This window comes from Eutrema salsugineum, unplaced genomic scaffold (genome assembly GCF_000478725.1).
Source record: "Eutrema salsugineum unplaced genomic scaffold, Eutsalg1_0 scaffold_2, whole genome shotgun sequence".
Taxonomy (NCBI): domain Eukaryota; kingdom Viridiplantae; phylum Streptophyta; class Magnoliopsida; order Brassicales; family Brassicaceae; genus Eutrema; species Eutrema salsugineum.
The window spans coordinates 2729510-2749696 of NW_006256829.1; the positions used below are offsets into that span (position 1 = coordinate 2729510).

General features: G+C 38.4%; 3 protein-coding genes and 1 pseudogene across 4 annotated transcripts; 2 read left to right on the plus strand and 2 right to left on the minus strand.

Annotated features, from left to right (window-relative positions):
- Positions 1-5111: 5111 nt before the first annotated feature.
- Positions 5112-8470, minus strand: LOC18017595 (lipoyl synthase, chloroplastic). Of its 2 annotated transcripts, none has more exons than XM_024155871.1 (7): positions 8022-8467; positions 7641-7804; positions 7356-7446; positions 7030-7187; positions 6705-6876; positions 6481-6591; positions 5112-5797 (listed from the first exon to the last, which is right to left on the minus strand). In XM_024155871.1, the coding sequence occupies exons 1-7, from the start codon at positions 8427-8429 to the stop codon at positions 5246-5248; spliced, it is 1656 nt and encodes a 551-aa protein (XP_024011639.1). In that variant the 5' UTR covers positions 8430-8467; the 3' UTR covers positions 5112-5245. The 2 variants fall into 2 exon arrangements, with proteins under 2 accessions (XP_024011639.1, XP_006399334.1); XM_006399271.2 differs by lacking the exon at positions 5112-5797 and adding an exon at positions 6049-6359 and having other exon boundaries at positions 8022-8470.
- Positions 8471-8693: 223 nt separating this feature from the next.
- Positions 8694-11359, plus strand: LOC18017596 (KRR1 small subunit processome component). The gene is made up of 11 exons (XM_006399272.2): positions 8694-9046; positions 9150-9260; positions 9391-9459; positions 9685-9741; positions 9921-9959; positions 10065-10169; positions 10279-10361; positions 10464-10545; positions 10688-10831; positions 10927-11007; positions 11106-11359. The coding sequence occupies exons 1-11, from the start codon at positions 8759-8761 to the stop codon at positions 11226-11228; spliced, it is 1182 nt and encodes a 393-aa protein (XP_006399335.1). The 5' UTR covers positions 8694-8758; the 3' UTR covers positions 11229-11359.
- A 2227-nt stretch (positions 11360-13586) lies between these two features.
- On the plus strand, positions 13587-17032 carry LOC18017597 (uncharacterized protein At5g08430). Its single transcript, XM_024155869.1, has 7 exons — positions 13587-14622; positions 14791-14891; positions 15067-15126; positions 15308-15358; positions 15540-15610; positions 15740-16056; positions 16393-17032. Exons 1-7 carry the CDS (start codon positions 14004-14006, stop codon positions 16818-16820), a joined length of 1647 nt encoding a protein of 548 aa, XP_024011637.1. The 5' UTR covers positions 13587-14003; the 3' UTR covers positions 16821-17032.
- A 10-nt stretch (positions 17033-17042) lies between these two features.
- Positions 17043-19962, minus strand: LOC18017599 (annotated as a pseudogene).
- Between the last annotated feature and the right edge of the window lie 225 nt (positions 19963-20187).

Here is a 20187-nt window from a genome sequence, read left to right on the forward strand (position 1 = left end):
GAAAGTGATGAATCAGTTGCAGAAGGAGATACACCACCTACAGCCCCAACACCAGCGAAGCCAGAAGATAAGGGACTGAAGGAGAAGAGGGGAAAAGCCAGATCTACAGTTATACTGAGCCTAGGAGACCACGTTCTAAGGAAAGTCATAAAGGAGAAAACGGCTGCAGGTATGATCAAGATGTTAGATCAGATGTTCATGGCAAAGTCTCTACCAAACCGTATCTATTTAAAGCAAAGGCTCTATGGATACAAGATGAGTGAATCTATGACCATCGAAGATAACGTAAACGATTTCTTCAAGCTAATATCTGATCTGGAGAACGTGAAAGTTACAGTTCCAGACGAAGACCAAGCAATAGTCTTGCTCATGTCATTGCCAAGACAGTTTGATCAGCTCAAAGAGACTTTGAAATACTGCAAAACGACTCTTGCTCTAGATGAAATAACAGGTGCAATCAGGTCTAAGATACTTGAGCTTGGAGCAAATGGAAAGACGCTCAAGAACAGCTCAGAAGCTCTATTTGCACAAGACAGAGGTAGATCTGAAAAGAGAGACAAGAGCGCTGACAGAAAAAACAGTAGATCAAAGTCTAGAGATAAAAAGGTGTGCTGGATCTGTGGCAAGGAAGGACACTACAAGAAACAGTGTTATGTCTGGAAGGAAAGGAACAAGAAAGGAAATAACTCGGAAAAGGGAGAGTCTTCAAATGTCGAAGGACTCATCACAGATGCAGCAGCTCTAACGATCACTGAGGAGCTCAATGCAGTAGGTGGAGACATTGAAGATGAATGGATAATGGACACTGGGTGCTCATTTCACATGACACCAAGGAGGGACTGGTTCGTCGAGTTTGATGAAACGAAGACTGGAAGAGTGAAGATGGCAAATATGACATACTCTGAAGTAAAAGGCATTGGAAGCATAAGAATCAGAAATGATGATCTCACAACTGTTTTACTTACAAACGTGAGATATGTTCCTGAAATGTCTAAAAACCTGATCTCGATGGGAACGTTAGAAGATCAAGGCTGCTGGTTTCAATCGAAGAATGGGGTATTGAAGGTTACCAAGGGCTGTTTAACAGTGTTAAAGGGAAAGAAGACAGGTACCTTATACATCATGCAGGGAACAGTTGTAACTGGAGCTGCAAATTCAGTTACAAACTCCAAGGATGAAGCCAAGATGTGGCACAGTAGACTATGTCATATGAGTCATAAAAATACAGAGATTCTGGTCAAGAAGGGTTGTCTTCAAGCCGACAAAGTTAAAGGCTTCGATTTCTGCGAAGATTGTGTCTATGGGAAGTCTCACAGAGTTAGTTTCGGGTCAGCAAAACATGTCACAAGGGAGAAGCTAGAATACATTCATTCGGATCTTTGGGGGGCACCATCAGTGCCAAACTCCTTGGGAAATTGTCAGTACTTTATCACATTCATAGATGATTACACAAGAAAGGTGTGGATCTATTTCCTCAAGAGGAAAGATGAAGCTTTTAGAGCATTCGTTGAATGGAAGACAATGGTGGAAAATCAGTCAAGCAAGAAAGTGAAGAGACTAAGAACTGACAATGGGTTAGAGTTCTGCAACCAAGAGTTTGATAATTTCTGCAAACAAGAAGGTATTGTAAGACATAGAACATGTACTTACACACCGCAACAAAATGGGGTTGCAGAACGGATGAACAGAACGATTATGGACAAGGTAAGAAGCATGTTAAGTGAATCAGGACTGGGAAAGATGTTTTGGGCAGAAGCAGCTGCCACAGCGGTCTATGTCATAAACCGATCTCCAACCTCTGCAATAGAGTACGAGATACCCGAAAAAGCATGGACAGGAGCTTTACCAGACTTGAGTACTTTGAGGAGCTTCGGGTGCATTGCGTATGTTCACACAGACCAGGGAAAATTAAATCCAAGAGCTAAGAAGGGAGTGTTTCTAGGGTACCCATCAGGAGTAAAAGGATACAGGGTGTGGCTAATTGACGACAGGAAGGTTGTGATCAGTAAAGACATTGTTTTCAATGAGGAGATAATGTTCAAAGATTCTGGACCAAGAGACAAAGAAGAAGAGGAATCACAACAAGAGAGAGTTGTGTCCATCATAGATTCGCCTGTTGGAACAGAAGTAAATGAAGAGATCGAAACAGCTCAAGGTGGAGCTACTGATCAAAGTGACAAGGAACCAGACTTGACATCGCCATATCAAGGCTATGACCAAGAAATGGAAACAGACTCAGAAGAAGAGGACTATATGCCTCCAAGTCTTGCAGATTATCAGTTGGCAAGAGACAGGAAAAGGAGACCATCAAGGCCACCTAAAAGATATGACGAACTTGGAGATTCAGGATTCGCATATAATCTAACAGAGGATGGGGGACTGCTAGAGCCAACAAGTTACAGAGAAGCAATGCAGGATGCAGATAGCGAGTATTGGAAAGCTGCAGCAGATGAGGAAATACTCTCACTTGACAAGAACCATACATGGGATCTTGTGGAAAGACCAGAAAAACAAAGAATCATTGGCTGCAAGTGGGTATTTAAAAGAAAACTGGGCATTCCAGGTGTGGAGAAACCAAGATTCAAAGCAAGGCTTGTTGCAAAGGGTTACTCTCAAAGAGAAGGAATTGATTTTCAAGAGATTTTCTCACCGGTTGTTAAACATGTCTCGATAAGGTTAATGCTATCTGCAGTTGCTCATTTTGATCTAGAACTGGAACAGCTTGACGTAAAGACTGCATTTCTACATGGGAGTTTAGATGAAGTCATTTACATGAGCCAGCCAGAGGGTTATGAAGACAAGGGATCACCTGAGAAAGTGTGTTTGCTGAAAAAGTCATTATACGGGCTGAAACAATCTCCAAGACTGTGGAATCAAAGGTTCGACTCATTTATGAAGTCCACAGGGTATTCAAGGAGTCTAAGAGATTGCTGCGTGTACTTCAAGAAGACTAATGAGGAAGAGAGAACTTTCTTGCTGTTATATGTCGATGATATGTTAATCATATCAAAGAACAAGGAGACAATAAGAAAGTTGAAGGAAAGTCTGAGTTCAGAGTTTGAGATGAAGGATTTAGGACCAGCAAAGAGGATTCTGGGTATGGAAATTACAAGAAACAGGTCCGAAGGTGTTCTAGAGTTGTCACAAGAAAGCTATCTGCAGAAAGTTCTGAAAACGTTTAGGATGGAAGAGTGTAAGTCTGTTAAAACACCATTGGGAACACATATGAGGCTTAAAGCCGCAACAGATGATGAAGTGGATGAGCAAGCCGATCAGATGAGATCCATACCTTACGCAAATGCTGTGGGAAGCATAATGTATTCAATGATTGGATCAAGACCAGACTTGGCTTATCCGGTTGGTGTTATTAGCAGATTTATGAGTAAACCTTTGATAAGTCATTGGCAAGCCGTCAAATGGGTCCTCAGATACATAAAGGGGTCAATAGACACCAAACTGCAGTATAGAAAAGAAGGGGAATTTGTAGTAACAGGTTACTGCGATTCTGATTATGCCGCTGACCTTGATAGAAGGAGGTCCATCACAGGGTACACATTCACTGTGGGAGGAAACATCGTAAGCTGGAAATCAGGCCTACAACCAGTGGTGGCCCTCTCAACGACAGAGGCAGAGTATATGGCCTTAACTGAGGCTGCAAAAGAGGCTGTTTGGCTTAAAGAGTTGACGAATGAGTTGGGATTCTCACAAGGACCGGTTGATATCCATTGTGATTCTCAAAGTGCTATAGCTCTAGCAAAGAATGCTGTTCATCACGAAAGAACTAAGCACATTCAGACAAGGTTTCATTACATTCGTGATGCGATAAGTGATGGTGAAGTTAAGGTGTTGAAGATATCCACAATTTACAATCCAGCGGATCTTCTCACCAAAGTGCTACCAGTTAGCAAGTTCCTGAGCGCACTGAAGAAGCTCAGGATAACCAGCAACTGATCCAAGATCAGGATCCGAGATGGAAATCAAGATACACTAGAAAGAAAGCAGGAAATCATAAGGTCTGACACTACGGCAAGGTGGAGTTTTGTTGAAAGAATTGCCTAAGTGTCATGAAGACTCTAACTCAAGCAGAAGGTCTCAGCTTATAGAAGAAACAAAAGGCACGAGGAGCTCACGTGCAGACTTATACAACTCACCAAGGGCAAGAGGAGTAATTAACCTCGTGCAAAAGGCATAGACATTTTGTCTCCTTCCTCTGTAATTTAAAACAGAGTACGGAAAAGAGGAAGAGGCGTGTGGCGGTGATTCTGAGGAGTATAAAAGGTGTCTAAAGCTGAGACATTAGGGTTAAGAGAGTTAAGAGCATTGAGAGAGGCAGCTGTGAGCTTATAGCTTGTTCTCTAAGGGTTTGTGTAACCAAAGGGTTGTGTAACCGAGCTTTCTAGTGGATTTCCGAGCAAGTCTCGGCCAGACGTAGCGTTTCCGATTTGGAACGTGAACTGGATAAATCTTGTGTGTCATTTACTTTATGCTCTTAAACACACGAGTGTCGATCAAACGAGAGTGATAGTGAGAGATTTCGCAAAGTAAAACAGAGAAGTTCTTATCATTTCTCAACAAAAACCGTATTAAACAATTTGGCTACACCAAAGATTTGGACTTTGTAGCAAAATAACCATCCAACACTCACAGAGTAAGCATCACAAGGACTTAAAGGTCACCAATTTCTCTCCTACAAAAAAATTTAAACAGAGAGCAATTGACCAAGGCACCAAGAACATATGATTTCATTACTCTTAGACCTTAGTTCAGCTTTTGTAGTCCTAAACTCCAACAAAGAGATTTGCAGCATAAGAATTAAGATTCATTTGAACAAACCTTAAACGCTCACAGAGTTACAGGAACCAATTCGTTTAACACTCTCACGCCCACTACAATCCACTATCTAGTATATGCTACAATATACTTCACAATCCAAACAATAGATGATATATTTTGAGGACAAGATAATATTGATTTGAAGTGAATCCATCAGATGAGATGCAATAAATCAATTTAGTAGACTTTCAAGCTTGAATTACCCATTTGATTCATGATCAAGGCAGCTTTTAATTTCTCCAACAAAAACGAAACTATACTAGAAAAAGCAATGAAGGAGTCAAGCACCGGTGAAAATGTATGTATATAATATGCTAAATGTATACACAAGTAATACAAACCATTCACAACGCTAAACGCAGATTTTCTCAGTGAAGAGGAGAAAAAGATTGCCTTTTTTTTGTATCAAAAATCACGGATCAAGAAACTCAAACTCGTCTTCCTTGAGATGCGTGAAGAATTTGACAGGACCACGACCTTCGATCTCTTTCACGAACTGTACCTTATACGGCAGATTAGCTGAGATTCGCTTCCCTTTCCAGAGGACGACGTAGTCTTTGATAAAACCTTCCATTCCCATCAATTCAACCTCCGGCACGCGAACTACATGGTAAACCTTCAACGGCACCGTAACCCTAACCCTAGCCCCAATTTTCGCCTTCGCCTTCTCATCCTCCTCCGTCTCCGATGAAGCCGGCGTCGAAAGATCAGCGTCCACAGAAGCCGCCGATTTCACAGTAATATCGCGGCGAATCGTCGATCGTGGATTCTTTCGCGAGATGGAGATGGCGCATTTGCTTCGACCATAAGAAGTAGATAATGAGATAGTTGCGACGATTGAAGAACAAGAAGAAGCGTAGATCGCTTTGGGTCCATTAACAGAGACAGCAGAGAAACAGTCTTGTGATGCCGGAGGACGAACGGCGGCAACAATCGCCGGTGACACCGCGAATCCGCTAGTCATCTGCTCAGGTCCGAGGCCGGAGGGAAAAAAAAAAGTATCTGAAGACGGAAAGTGAGAGTAGACAAGCAACAAAAAAAAAAAATCTTAAGCTCCCCTGAATTTATACAAGATGATTAAGTTAATTAGGTGATTAGCAATTTTGTTAATTATTTGGGCTAAAATTAAAGCCAGGATATAGAAATGCGACGCGTGTCACCCGTTGAGACTTAAAAGACAGTGGAAGTCTTGAAAGGATGAGGAACTTGTGGCTTCAGATCGAGAATGCTACACAGTAAAATATCTTGAGACGAATCTCCAGATATTATTGACACGATTTATAAAACATAACAACAAAAAAATGTATATATATCCACAGTGGTTATTGGATAGATTACCAAAATGAATGAAGTCAACTAGAAGACAGGAAAAGAGAATTATAGAGAAAGGCTTTGTGTTGAGTCTCTCAGCTTTCATTCTTAGGTATTATAATAGCCAAGTGTTGCTATTTAGACAGAGATTTAGCGTAGCTTTCTTTCACCATTGTCTTAACAAAAAGTTCTCCTGCTCTGTATGAAGATCTCACCTGCAACAAAAAAATATATATCCAAATCAAACAAGCACATTTCTGGTTATTCAATGTTAAGAGGTCTCAGATATTTTGACATGAAGAGATTGAAACTAAGAGCTAGTTCGTGTGACTTTACCAATGGACCACTTGCAACATAGCGAAATCCAATGGATTCTCCATAGGTTTTCCAGAAATCAAATTTCTCAGGTGTGACATACTCTTTCACAGTCAAATGCAATGGAGTTGGCTGCATTGTGGAACAAGAGAAAAAGAGTTCTAAAATCGTCCATGCTGAATTTGGAATCTTTCTGCGTTGGAAATATGAATCTTGCAAATGATGTCTGAAACAAGTATTTCTACCTGTAAATACTGGCCAAGTGTTAGAATGTCAACATCGATAGCTCTTAAATCAGCCATTGCTTCCTTCAACTCTTCGTCTGTTTCTCCAAGACCAAGCATTATGGAAGTCTTTGTGATCATTCCAGGTTTGCTGATCTTTGCGTGTTTCAAAACCGACATGCTCTGCTCATATCTGCATTCTCCAAATTATAAGGACATTTAACTGACTGAGGACGTAACGGACAATGTAATTAGAGACAAGTTGACTTCCCTTAACAGAGGATGATTTCATGCCATAACCAATTTCACAATCCATAAATATAAAGAACAAGAAAAGAACGCTTACCCAGCCCTAGGATCCCTCACAAGTCGCTGGAGCCTTTTCACAGTCTCGATATTGTGAGCAAAAACATCCAACCCCGAGTGTACCAGAGAGTCAACAGCTTCCAAGTCACCACGGAAATCAGAAGTTAAGCACTCTATCATTATATCCGGCTTAAGTCTCTACAAAGATGAGAACAAAATTTCACTTTGTTGCACTCAATCTTTTCATATCATAAACACTCTTGAAACCAGAACTCGAGAAATGGAGAAAACAGTATTCTTAAGAGATCACAGGCACAGCGTGAATGAAAAATAATTTTCTTAAAAGGCATAAACAATAAGACTGACCTTCATAGCTTTAACAGTCTGCGCAAAGTGTCCACTTCCACCATCAGGTAGATCGTCGCGGTCAACGCTGGTAATAACTATGTAATCTACACTGCAACAAAGGAAAAGCCAAGAGACCATATCATATTAGACCGACCACAAATTCACAAAGACATAAGGTTTCAATAACCTAAGTTTCTCGTCATTAAATGTATATGTATAAATGACTATTGAAACTGCAATGACCCCATTTTCTAGATTTTCAACCCATCTTCATTAGTTGGGAATCAAATAAAAGACACTCACCCCCAACTGGTTATGGCCTTAGCAGTGTTCTCTGGTTCCATTGGATCAGGAGGAGCAGGGTTTCTACTGGTTTTAACTGCACAAAATCTACAGCCACGAGTACAAGTATCACCAAGAACCATGATGGTTGCAGTTGCTATACCATCACCACCTCCATTCCAACACTGCATATCAAAAGCTAATTTCATTATCTTAAATAAAAAGCTTTAAAAAGTATTGCTTTCATTTCTTTTGAACACCAATACCCACAAAATCTAGAGCAAAAATTATAGAATTAGCAGCTGGTTTACTCATCAATCGACTCAAAATCCATGGAGGTTGATGAATTTCACTAATATTCAAGATCAGAGGATTCATAAACGCTGAATCGAAAATGCTAACCTCGCCGATATTAGGACACTGAGCTTCTTCACAAACAGTATTGAGATTGAGACGAGATAGCGACTCCTTCACCTCCTGAAACTTGTCTCCCTGCGGTGCCTTTTGTCTCAACCAAGAAGGTTTCTTAACATTCGGATCTCTCCCTGTGAAAGGACCCATCTTGGGCATTCCTCCAGGGTAAGGCTCGCTCTTTTTCCCTTCTGACTCCATCAGATTCTTCTTCAAGAACGAATCATCCATCTCCGACGACAATGACAACGCATTGGACCGCATCGACGACGACGAGACATCACCGGATTCGCATCGGATTCTGAAACCCAAATTCAAGAAGCTAGCTGAATGATGATGCTTGTGGGTCGATATCGAAACCGAGAAAGTGGGTTTTGTGATGGAGCAATGATGAATCATTTTGTTTGAGAGATTTTGTGTGTGCAAAATGGGGAAGAAGAAGGTTTTAGGCGATTTGAACAGAGTGTAAAGACTCTAGTTCGGTTAGCAACTTCGGGATGTCCGCCAACTACCCATTACTAATTTACTAGCCAGCGCCAAAAGATCCAACCATTTCATTTTTGGTTCAGTCACTCCGGTTTATGATTTGGACCGGTTTGTTTATCTGTTTTTGTTTTTCCTTTAACTTTCATAATATTTCTTCTCCTCTTATTTTTCGTCCGACTTAAAGTGGCGGTAAACCCTAATATAAGCAAAAAGCATCGCCGCCGTCTCTAGGGTATTAACTGATGTCGTCAATGGCGGAGATGGAGGAGCTTCAGCATGATGAGCAGAAACTGGAAAACAAGGTGAGGAAAAAAGGTAAACACAACAAGCCGAAGCCATGGGACGATGACCCAAACATCGACCGTTGGACAATCGAGAAGTTCGATCCGGCATGGAATCCGACCGGTATGCTCGAAGTGAGCTCATTCTCCACACTATTTCCTCGATACAGAGAGCAGTATCTTCAGGATTCTTGGCCCAGAGTCGAATCCGCTCTCAAAGAATACGGCGTCGCCTGCAAACTCAACCTGGTGCGTTCGCCGCTTAAAATAAATTAGGATTTGTTTCGTTGATTTGGCCTTTTTTGGGGTTTTTCATTTGATCTGTTTGGACTTTGGTTATTGCATATGGTAGGTTGAAGGTTCTATGACTGTTTCGACGACGAGAAAGACAAGAGATCCGTATATCATTGTCAAAGCTAGGGATTTGATCCAGCTTCTATCGAGAAGTGTCCCTGCTCCTCAGGTATATTCTGTGCCACACATCAGAAGCTCAGCTTGAATCGTAATCCTGTCTTCTATTTAGTTTGAAGTCTTAATTTTTCTGATATATTGGGTGTATGCTGCTTAATGGATTTTCATCACTTACATTACAGGCGATTAAGATTCTGGAAGATGAAATGCAATGTGATATCATCAAGATCGGAAACTTGGTTCGGAATAAGGTACAAAGGCAATCTTAGTTTCAGTATTAGGCCTAAGCTAAGTGAATACATTTTGGTATATCAAAAGACCACCTTTTTAACTCTGGCCACAAATTCTAGTATAAACATGGAATACTTGATGACTTCCTGTTAAATTGCTTCAGCATGCATTTGGCGAATATGTTTAATTTTCATATGCATCTGGCATGCATTGTCACGGGGTCCTAATACAGACTATCTTTTCAGGAAAGATTTGTTAAAAGAAGGCAGCGGCTTGTGGGTCCTAATTCTTCTACCTTGAAGGTGTGTAAACTATCTGGTACTTTGTCCTATGATTAATGGACATATTTAGAGATAGTCTTAGTGATGCTAGTAGTGTAATGCTTAAGAGGTTGTGTGAAACTATTGTATTCTTATGCACGATCCCGAATACTTTTTGTTTGCGTTTTTCTTTGAGGCTTAATGATTTTGGCTGCTTGCAGGCGCTGGAAATATTAACCAACTGTTACATTTTAGTTCAGGTAATTGTGTTTCTTTTGCAAATGTTTTACTACTGTGGTACGTTAATTTTCTCTTTGGGTTTTTGATATTTTCTTTGTTCCTTGGGGTTTATCTGCATCTAATAGGGAAGTACGGTAGCCGCAATGGGTTCTTTTAAAGGTCTCAAACAAGTCAGAAAGATTGTGGAAGAGTGCGTACAGAATATAATGCATCCTGTATATCATATAAAGGTGTGTATCAAAAAAAATTCTGTCACTTGTACTTTCGTGGGAAGGTGTTTTGGATTTGTCTTTAGACTGTGTCAAATTGGTTCATATGTTTCCGCACTTGGTTCTGCAGAATCTCATGATGAGAAAGGAACTGGAAAAGGATCCAGCGCTTGCAACCGAAAGCTGGGATAGGTTTCTTCCTAAATTCAAGAAGTACGGGCCGTCTTTTTATTCTTGATGAGTTAATCGAGTGATCTCTCTTGATATTTCAGTAACTCACGAGCGCATCTATCTGTTTCAAAATTGATTTTTCAGGAAGAATGTTCAGCAAAAGAAGCCTAAAAGCAAGAAGGAGAAGTCATACACACCATTCCCTCCTCCTCAAATGCCTAGAAAGGCAAGAAAACTTGCTTCTTACGCAAATTATTCTTCTAGTTTCAGCTTTTGATGATAATGTTAATCGTCTTTGGGTTTCCTTTTCCTCTAAATCCTTCCATGTTAATGCATGGTTTTGACCTTGTTGTGTGATTGTTTTCCAGATTGATTATCAACTGGAGTCTGGAGAGCACTGGTTGAGTGACAAAAAGAAGTCAGAGAAAAAGTGGCAGGAGAAGCAAGAGAAACAGACAGAGAAGAGTACAGAGAAGAAAAGACAGAGAGATGCCTCATTCCTCCCACCTGAGGTCTCTCTTCTGCCTTGGTTGTCACAAATATCTAAATCGCGTCTCTCCTTTGTTCTAAAAGTTTCTAAGACTACTCCTTGGACTGGTTCTTGCAGGAACCTATGCAGAACAGCAACAACTCAAACAAATCTGAGGAGGGCAAGAAAGATATAACCGAGTTAACAAAATCCTTGAAGGTAATGATATCTGTATGTCTTCTTGCTGTTCAGTGGTTCAAATCGAGGGGAACTGGCACTGAGCTGGTTTTTGTTCTTGACGATTTGTGGTTTTGCAGAGCAAGACAAAAGAGTTGAAGAAGCAGAAGAAGACACACGCGAGTGTGAATGCAGAGGAGTATATTGCTGTTGCATCTGGTGATAAATCTTCCAAGAAGAAATCCAAAGTTATTAAAGATTAATAAATCTTAAAGGCTCTTTTTGTTTTGTGATTTTATGTGTTCAAAACTATTATAAACATGTTCATTCTTATTTTAATGGATTCAACAGTAAGCTTGGAGATGATATAAGCTTGAAAAGTATCCAAGACCTTCTTCAAGCCTCTTTTAAATTTTAAACTCCAAAATGGAGTAATCATATTTTGCAATCCTACTAAAACTGATTCTTTTAAGTGTTTTAAAAATCCATTTTTCAACATATATTAAAAACAAAATAAAAACTGAATTACCATGCAATGCAATGGTTTGAATTCCCGAAGCTGATTCCGATTCGGATTTTGTTTTCTTTTAAAATTTGGATGGGTTTGTTTTTATGTAACTTTGATAATTTTCTTCTTCTCTTATATTTTTATCCGATTAATTTTAGTTGGCTCGAAGGACTTAATTGGAGGCGATAAGCCCTAATATAGAGAAAGCTTGGGACTTAAGGAGGCGATAAGCCTACTCGGAACCCTAAGCCATGGAACGATGACTCAAAATGCATCGACTGATGGAAAATAGAGAAGTTTGATCCGGCATGGAACCTGAGTGGTATGCTCGAAGTCAGCTCATCAATATCCGAAAGTCAAACAGCTCACAAATCAATAATAATACATCACATTAATTAACATCAAATTGCTCGATTCCAGCTTATTCTGTTTCGTCGAAAATAAATGCAAAGTTTTTGTACCAACACCTTCACATTCTCATCAAGATATTCGCATGGTAACCCTCGGATTCTCTGCTTTCAGTATTTGAAACTTTACGATACAGTTTTCAATGCAAGTTCTACGTACAGCTCCCTAATGTCGGTGCGACCATATAGAACAGTTTTTATTTTGGTAAACATGTGAGGAATAGTTTTTCTAGAAACATTTGATGTTTTTTTGGGCAGAAACTAGTTCCCCAGTTCCTGAAGGCTTGCGGGAATTGATGTTCATATCTACCGACTGCAACAGTCAAATGATATTCACTGTCCATTTTGCAGCTTTCCCTGTCTGAATAATTTATCTAGTTGACAAAATGTAATCTCCTGATTCAGTTTTCCAAATATATATAAATTTAGTGTTTGTTTGCTAATGTAACTATTCTTTTTTTTTTTTAGTTAAATAATGGAACAATGCATTGAAGTTAGATTTTAACTTCATTTTGAATTAAAAAAATGGCGTAGCACATGGAGATGCTCTATATATTTTAGCTTGCTTTCTGATATATTAATATTAGTGGGGGAAAAAAGTAGAAAGGAAAAGTATCACTAGCTTTTTCATAATTTTCATTTGTTCTCCAATATTATTCGTGTTTATCGTTTAATTTCATTCTAGAATTTATTCATCTACCATTCATGTCCATATTATTTTCTAAATTGATAATTAAGTATACTGTATATGCAGAGATCTCTTTACTTAATTTAATATCATATACTAAACTATTTTTTTAATAGACCTATAAATCCAGATGTAGATATCAATCTCTATACTATTATTTAAATGACATTTTAAAAATAAATTTAAATGTGTAAGTTATTACATGAAATGCTATTATAAATAAAAAAATATAGTTGAAATAAGAAATGATATAATTATTTTTTAAAATTATGTAAGAAAATTTGGAAAGTATATATTTTTCATTAAAGAGACTATTTCTTATTTAGGTTTTTAATTATTATTTATATATATATATATATAAAATAATAGCAATTCATATATATTCAAAATTTTATTTTACTTTTCATTATAATTTTTTTATATTTTACTTGAATATATATAAAAATAAAAGTTGAAAAGTATATTTCTAATTTATAAATAGTTAGACACAAAAAAATTAACTTTTGTAAGAGATTTTGGACTGACCACAAAAATTAGAATCATTAAATAGTGCAAAGTTATGTATTCAGGATTATATATGTTTTTGGATTAGCCAAAACAAAATTTTTAAAAAATTTTAAATAGATTAAATAAACAGATTAGTTTAATTTGACATCTTTATATATATAATTAAAAGTTAAATATATTATAAAATTAAGATAAAAAAAATTCTTAAATCTCAAAACAATTTTATTTAAAAAAAAGTTTCGCGCCAACTATATAACGCGGGTTAAATTTAATTCTACAATGTTTTTACATTTTCAAATCTCCTGAATATATATAGTTTAGTAAATGAATATACACAATTTGTTGCTTATATGGTTTGTCATAAAAAAATAATTACGTAGATTTTGCTGATGTAAATTGTTTAGATATTGCTGATGTTTGTAACTTTTTTTTTTCTTTTTCTTTCTTTTTGGTAGCTCCATTTACGAATATAAAAACTTGACTTAACTAATAAACAGAAACCGGAAAAGGGGAATGATGTGGTGATTCTATATGAAAGGTCCCCGGAGAATCTGAGCTCTCTCCGATCTTTTTCTCCGCCGGGTTTTTGTGCTTTCCCTCATTTTCTTCTCAAGCGAGTAATTTAGGCGATTCGTCGGTGGGTTCCTTCCACATCGTAGATTAGTCAAAGTTGCAGTTTTTACTCTCTATCTCTTTCCATTTGGGATTTCTTACACTTGTCAAATACTCAAATGGAAATTTCTTCGACGCGACGAGTTTTGTTTGCCTTCTGGAAGTGAGAATCAGGAATAATATGTGCTTCGCCTTCCGTTGTAGGGTTTAGAGTTTTCTTGAGCTTGATTCGGCACTGGTTCTAGTCGAATAGGTTATATTGTATTTTTAGAGGCTTAAAGAGAGAACCTTTTTTTTTGGGGTTGAAGCGGGTGTAATGGGGGATATAACCTGGGTTGAGGAGGGTAATGTCTATTCGACTGGTTCGAGGAAAAGGAAAGCGAGACCCAAACGATTCCAATTTGTAGGATGGGGCTCGAGACAACTCATTGAGTTTCTCCAATCCCTTGGTAAAGATACAACACACAAGATCTCCAGATTTGAGGTTAGTGATACTATTGCAAGGTATATCTCAGAGAATGGCCTCTTAGATCCATCAAATAAGAAGAGAGTTGCATGCGACCATAAGTTGATCTCGCTTTTTGGGACTAAGACGATATTGAGAATCAAAGTCTATGACCTGCTGGAAAAGCATTATCAAGAGAACCAGGATGATTCAGAATTTGATTTCCTCTTCGAGGATGAACCGCAGATCATTTCTCCCTCTGACAAGATAGCTAACCGGACAAGAAAGGTTGTTCAGAAACCTAATGGCACTTTTGCTGCAATTGTGACTGATAATATCAAGCTTCTCTACTTGAGAAAGAGTTTAGTCCAGGAACTGGTGAAGTCTCCTGATACCTTTGAGAGTAAAATGCTGGCAAGTTTTGTGAGGATCAAGTCTGACCCCAATGATTATCTTCAGAAGAACCCTTATCAGCTTGTTCAGGTGACAGGTAATTTTCTGCAAGTCTATATTGATGTTGTGATTGTGTCGGCGTCGTCCGTGATTTCTATGGACAAGATAATCACACCTCTACGATTATGCCTGTTTGCTTAAGAACCTCTGTTCTGTTGTCGAAAGTTGAGCTCTTTTTGTACTTTTGTTGTTGTCTGTTATCTAGGCGTGAAGAAGGAACCCGGGACTGACGATTTTCTTCTTCAGGTTACAAATTATATAACAGACGTTTCTATCTCTGTGCTATCTGATGATAATTTCTCCCAGGTAATTTACTTAGAAATAATGTTCATTCCTCAAATTTTCATCCGGCTATTGGGTTTCTTTTCTCTAGTTATCTAGATGTACTATCTTTCATTATTAATTTTTTTGACCAACGTCCATTCTAGCCTTTATAGTCTATGATTTATATATCATAGCTTTTGTGTAAAACAAATTGCAGGAGGAATGTGAAGATTTGCATCAGAGAATAAAGAACGGTTCTCTTAAGAGGCCCACAATTGTAAGTTTATTTTTCTGTTAAGAAGGAGAAGATACCTATTTAGGCATTATTTGCAACGCTCTATTAAAGATTTGCACTTATCTGACATCTGTCCCAACAACTTGCTCACATTTCTGTCTATAGCGTTTTAGATTGTGTTTTTGTAGCTGTTTGATCAAGATTCATTTGAACCTTTGGCTAGGTGGAGATGGAAGAAAAGGCTCGAAGTTTACATGAAGATCTGACAAAACACGTATGCTTGCTAACTTCATCTCTTGCTTCATTTCTGTATCTCTTATTTATCTCGCTTTTGAGCATGACTACCATGGTCACATTAAGATGATCAACTTTTAACTGTGTTTTAAGCTGAAAAAGCGACTCGTGATCCTGTATCTCTTGACTGACTGTCAACTTTTGGTGACTGAACTTTTTAGTGGCTCGGAAGAGAACTTGTATTGTTAGAGAGGCTTATTCGTCGGGCCAATGAGAAGGGATGGCGAAGAGAATATCCTTTTTTATGAATATATATATATTACTTTTAAATGAATACATAGCATTCGGAGAAAGTGATAGTGAGATTTGGAACAAAAAAACGTCTTTGTTAATTGTTATTCTTGATTTCATGAGTTGTTACGCTGTCTGAGTATCTGGAAAAAAGGGAGCTTCTTGAAAATCCAGAAGAACAGTCCCGGCTATTGTACCAAGTTCCGGAAGTTATTGGAGAGGAACTTGTACCAGACCCTGAAGCGTCCCCCGAGGCTGACAGTGAACAACAATTGAGTGAATCTCCAATCTCGAGCATCCAAGAAACTCCAGAAGTCCGAAACCTCTTTGGTGGAGAAGATCAACAGTTTAGTGGTTTTCTGATATCTAACCCCAGCACAACTCCGGGAATTGCGTCTTATGATATGGACTTAAACGGGAGATTGCCAACATGGACTGCTTCTGCAGGTGCGTCATAACATACTATATATAGGGTTACTTGTTTCACTGCGTTGCATCTTACCATCATGGTTCATTGTTGCCATCTTCTACGCTACTGTTCTCTTTCCTTTATTTTTTTTTTCTTGCTTTGGCAGAATCTGAAAAAAAAAAAGCGAGCAAATTATGCTCCTTTGTGGCTATGCTGGTTTTGATAGAGAAACTGACGTAGGGATCTTTTACAGATTCGAGATTGATTTGCATCAACTGGTTGTTCTGCTAATGGTTTGCTGTATTTTATAGCATCCGTTAAAGAGAATGCGATGTTTTGGCATTGATCCCAATCTGGATTCTTCTCAATTACAGGTGATGAATATCTCCATGGAGATGTAGAGCAACCGGAAAATGGCACCATTGGAGAAGAGATGCCGACTAAAGAGTCTAATGTTCCTCAGCTTCAGACAAGTGTAACTGTAAGTAATCATAACAACGGAACTCAAGCTCGACCAAACCCATCAGAGATAATAGAACTGAGCGATGATGATGAAGAGGACAACAATGATGGAGAGACTGTAGACCCTAGAGTTGAAGATGTTCAGGTTCTGTCTTATGATAAAGAGAAGTTAAACTGGTTATACAAAGATCCTCAGGGTCATATACAGGGACCTTTCTCTCTAGCGCTACTCAAAGCTTGGAACGACGCAGAGTACTTCTCCAAAAACTTCAAGGTTTGGATGGTAGGACAGAGCCTGGAATCTGCAGTTTTACTAACCGATGTTCTTAGTCGAGTTTAGCCAATGCAGTAGTGGAAGACGAGATAAGTAGATCCAGTGAAAAAGTGGTTTCAAAATCATCTTTTATTGTCTGTATTTGTCTTTAAATTGCAGTAGGTTTTACTCCTTCATTTAAGTAAACAAGGTGTGAAGCTAATAAGCTATTAGGTTTAGCAGTAATACTATCTTAAGTTAAGACTCCTTTCTTTTGTGTGATCATAACTTAGTCAAAATTTGGTTACACAATCAGCAAATAAAACATAGACTCTAGACTGTCTTCTGTTTCTTGTGTTTGGTGGAGCCGTCGTTAGATCCTTTACCATCCTTCTTCTGGCCAATGCCGCCACCATGTCCTCTCTTATTAGATCCCTGGTTGATTGAAGAAATCAAACAGCAGAGAAAAAAGTTAGCTCGGATACACAAAAGCATAGAAAAAGAGAGAGAGAGAGAGAGAGAGAGTCAGCTTATGTTTTTACATTGACGTTGAAGGTTTTGAGTGGGTCTCCGAATTTTCTTGATCGTTTCTTGTTTGTGTTGTTGCGAGCACCGGATCTCCTACTGTTATTGCCCATCGCGGCTCTGGCTAGCTTCACCATCTTGCTTGCTTCTTGAGTCTTTGGGTCCAATAAATACTCGGGGATGTCCCTTAGATGTGGTGCAGGCGCAGTCTTACTCAGAAGCTTATCATCGTTTCAGTAGATCTAAGTCTCTTGGATTAGCTTCGAAATGAGACTTTAATCTGTAAAAGAAATAGAGAGATGTTAAGAAGAAGACGAAAAGAGAAAAAAATCAGAGACTTAAACAACACAACAGTTATCTGAAATTCTTGCTTTACTTTTCGGAGTTGATTATCTCATTTCTTAAATCCTGAGCTCGAGATTCTCGAGAGGCATATCATAGTTTATGACCTGTGCATAAAAAGAGTTGCAAGGAAATGTTAAGAAGAATCTAAAACACTGGAAAAAAAGGAAACGCTATTAAGAACCAAAAACACCAGATGATTGCAAGAAAAGAAGAGAAAATCCTTGTGGGGAAAGTCAAGTAGCCTACCGTGTGAACTTTTTTGAAATCAATTCCCCTAACTACACCAAACTCAGCGTCCAGCTTTGGCTTGCCGCGCCTTTTGTTCTTTTTATTCTCCTTGTTGTCTTCACCTTTAGCCTCTTCCTTTTCTTTGGTTTGGTTATTATCATCCGTCGCAATTAAATAATCAAAAAGACCTGCATTGAATTGCTGTACAAACATACATTGATTTAAATATGAAATGCAGCTACTTCCAGAGAAATTGTATACAAGTGTGTGACTTGTTGATGTACCTCAAGGATATGAAGCCGAGAATTCTGAGGTAATTCCCCGTTTAAAATAGCAGACTTTATTCCAAACTGGCAGAAACAAAAACCAAAATTAATTCAGTATTATTATTACTACAGGATGGTACCGTAGATTCCATCAAATCACACACAGAGATGAAGAAATGAGTACAGTATTATAAATCGGAATGCTCATACAGGTGACCAAAACTGACCTTTTCCACGAATAGTTTCAGCTTGAAACCCATGTCAATCGTATTGATGAATATCAGAATTTTCTTTTGAACCACCTCTAGCTTCAGGAGAGCAAGAATGTGGAGCAGTTTATCCTGAGCACTGCAAGAAATCTAAGACAAGAAACCACACGAATCACCATTATCAATCAGACCCACATCTGTGACCTTAAAAACCAAACATCATCCGCAAAATTGATTTACACAAATCTAAGCGACCAAACCATACCCAAAACTGCTGAACATTGCTTGGGACGGGCTCTTCCTTGTCAGCACCTTCTTGCAAGGTCAAAACGACCGGGTTGTGCAGACTCAAAAATTTCTTCAAATTTTCAACATCAGAACTGACATTTTCCAAAAAAAACGATTCAACCATTTAAGACAAGCTCAGAGGAAAATGTGAGCTTAACTTAACAAGAATTATTATTAGCCAGAAAGATGTGTTACCTCGTGGTAGCAGACATAAGAAGGCGCCGGCAACGTGTTGGGACTATTGAAGTTATCGACCTTAGATTATCTTCATATCCATATGACAACAAAAGATCTGCCTGATAAAAAAGATATATCAACATCTCTTCAATGAGAGGAATAAAAAGAACACACGATCTATCTCTTAACAAAATAATTGAACTCTCGAAACGTTGAAATAGCCTCTAACTCTCATCACCACTGTAAATAATTGAAGCTCAAAAATTCAAAGGAAAACATCTATCAAACCTCATCAAGAACCAAAATTTCAAGAGAGTCACTGATAGCTGCGGGATCTAAAACTCCTTCGGCAAAACATTTTGGAATACAAGCAGGTGTGGTGACAAGAATCTCCGGCAGTCCGGCCAATGCGTTACGCTGCAATTGGGAAAAAAATTCAAAGAAAACATTTTTTTTTAAGCAAAGATAACAAAAATCGGTTGTTACTACGATATGAAGATTTATTTGTCATGGTGAAAAATGTAACACTAACCATATCAGATGCAGGCATGCTACTAGTCAACTGCACTGCTTTCAGCTGAACACGACACAACTCGATAAGCGAAGCAACCTCTGTGTAGACCTTTATTTTCCAATCCAAACAAAATCAAAAACTTCCCAATGGATTATCGAAATCTATGCAAAATACGAAAACAATCGTCGAGAGCATACCTGCTGGCATAATTCTCGAGAGGGAACGAGAACAAATGCAGAAGGAGCAAGCTTCTTCTTGCTCCCAGAAACTGAAAATAGGTAATGGAGCAATGGCAGAAGGTATGCTAAGGTCTTACCTGAGCCCGTCTTAGCCCTAGCAACTACATCTTTTCCTTTCTATAAGAACACATACAGTAAAAATCAACTCCAATTCAATGAGCAACGACATAAAAAGAGACTCTAGAAAGCCACGACCTTTTTTAACAGGAAAGTAGAGATTTTTATCATTACCAGAATATAAGGAATGGCTGTTTGCTGAATAAGAGTGGGTTTCTCTATACCCTTTTTACTTAGGGCACGAATGAGACGAGAATCAAGCCCGAGCTCCTCGAAACTCTTATGTGGCTCTTCTTCTTCTACTACTTTTTCTTCTTCTCTGACACCTCTCTGCTCTTCGAATTCCTCTACTTTCTCAACTTCTTCCATGGAATCAGAGGTTTGAGATCGACAAAAACCTCGGAAAAACCTTGAATTTGAATAGCGGCGTAAGGTTGAAGAAGAAGAAGAAGAAGGGTGGGAAAAAACAAACACTTTTGTTGTCCAATGAATTTGGGCTTTATATTCAGTGGGCTTTTTATATAAAAGAGATTTTTTTTGTCGCTAAAAGAGATATGATTTAATTTAAGTAAACAACAAATAAAGAAAAAGGTGTAAAGCTATTCG

Excerpts from the sequence above, each read along its gene's own strand:
- LOC18017595 (XM_024155871.1), bottom strand. The coding sequence starts at position 8,429 with ATGATTCATCATTGCTCCATCACAAAACCCACTTTCTCGGTTTCGATA. Across the intron at positions 7,188-7,355 it reads AGACTGTTAAAGCTATGAAG|AGACTTAAGCCGGATATAAT; the intron begins GTCAGTCTTATT and ends TCATCTTTGTAG. Across the intron at positions 6,592-6,704 it reads CACTTGGCCAGTATTTACAG|CCAACTCCATTGCATTTGAC; the intron begins GTAGAAATACTT and ends TCCACAATGCAG.
- LOC18017596 (XM_006399272.2), top strand. The coding sequence starts at position 8,759 with ATGTCGTCAATGGCGGAGATGGAGGAGCTTCAGCATGATGAGCAGAAA. Across the intron at positions 9,261-9,390 it reads GAAGTGTCCCTGCTCCTCAG|GCGATTAAGATTCTGGAAGA; the intron begins GTATATTCTGTG and ends CTTACATTACAG. Across the intron at positions 9,460-9,684 it reads GAAACTTGGTTCGGAATAAG|GAAAGATTTGTTAAAAGAAG; the intron begins GTACAAAGGCAA and ends CTATCTTTTCAG.
- LOC18017597 (XM_024155869.1), top strand. The coding sequence starts at position 14,004 with ATGGGGGATATAACCTGGGTTGAGGAGGGTAATGTCTATTCGACTGGT. Across the intron at positions 15,359-15,539 it reads ATGAAGATCTGACAAAACAC|TGGCTCGGAAGAGAACTTGT; the intron begins GTATGCTTGCTA and ends TGAACTTTTTAG. Across the intron at positions 16,057-16,392 it reads AACATGGACTGCTTCTGCAG|GTGATGAATATCTCCATGGA; the intron begins GTGCGTCATAAC and ends TCTCAATTACAG.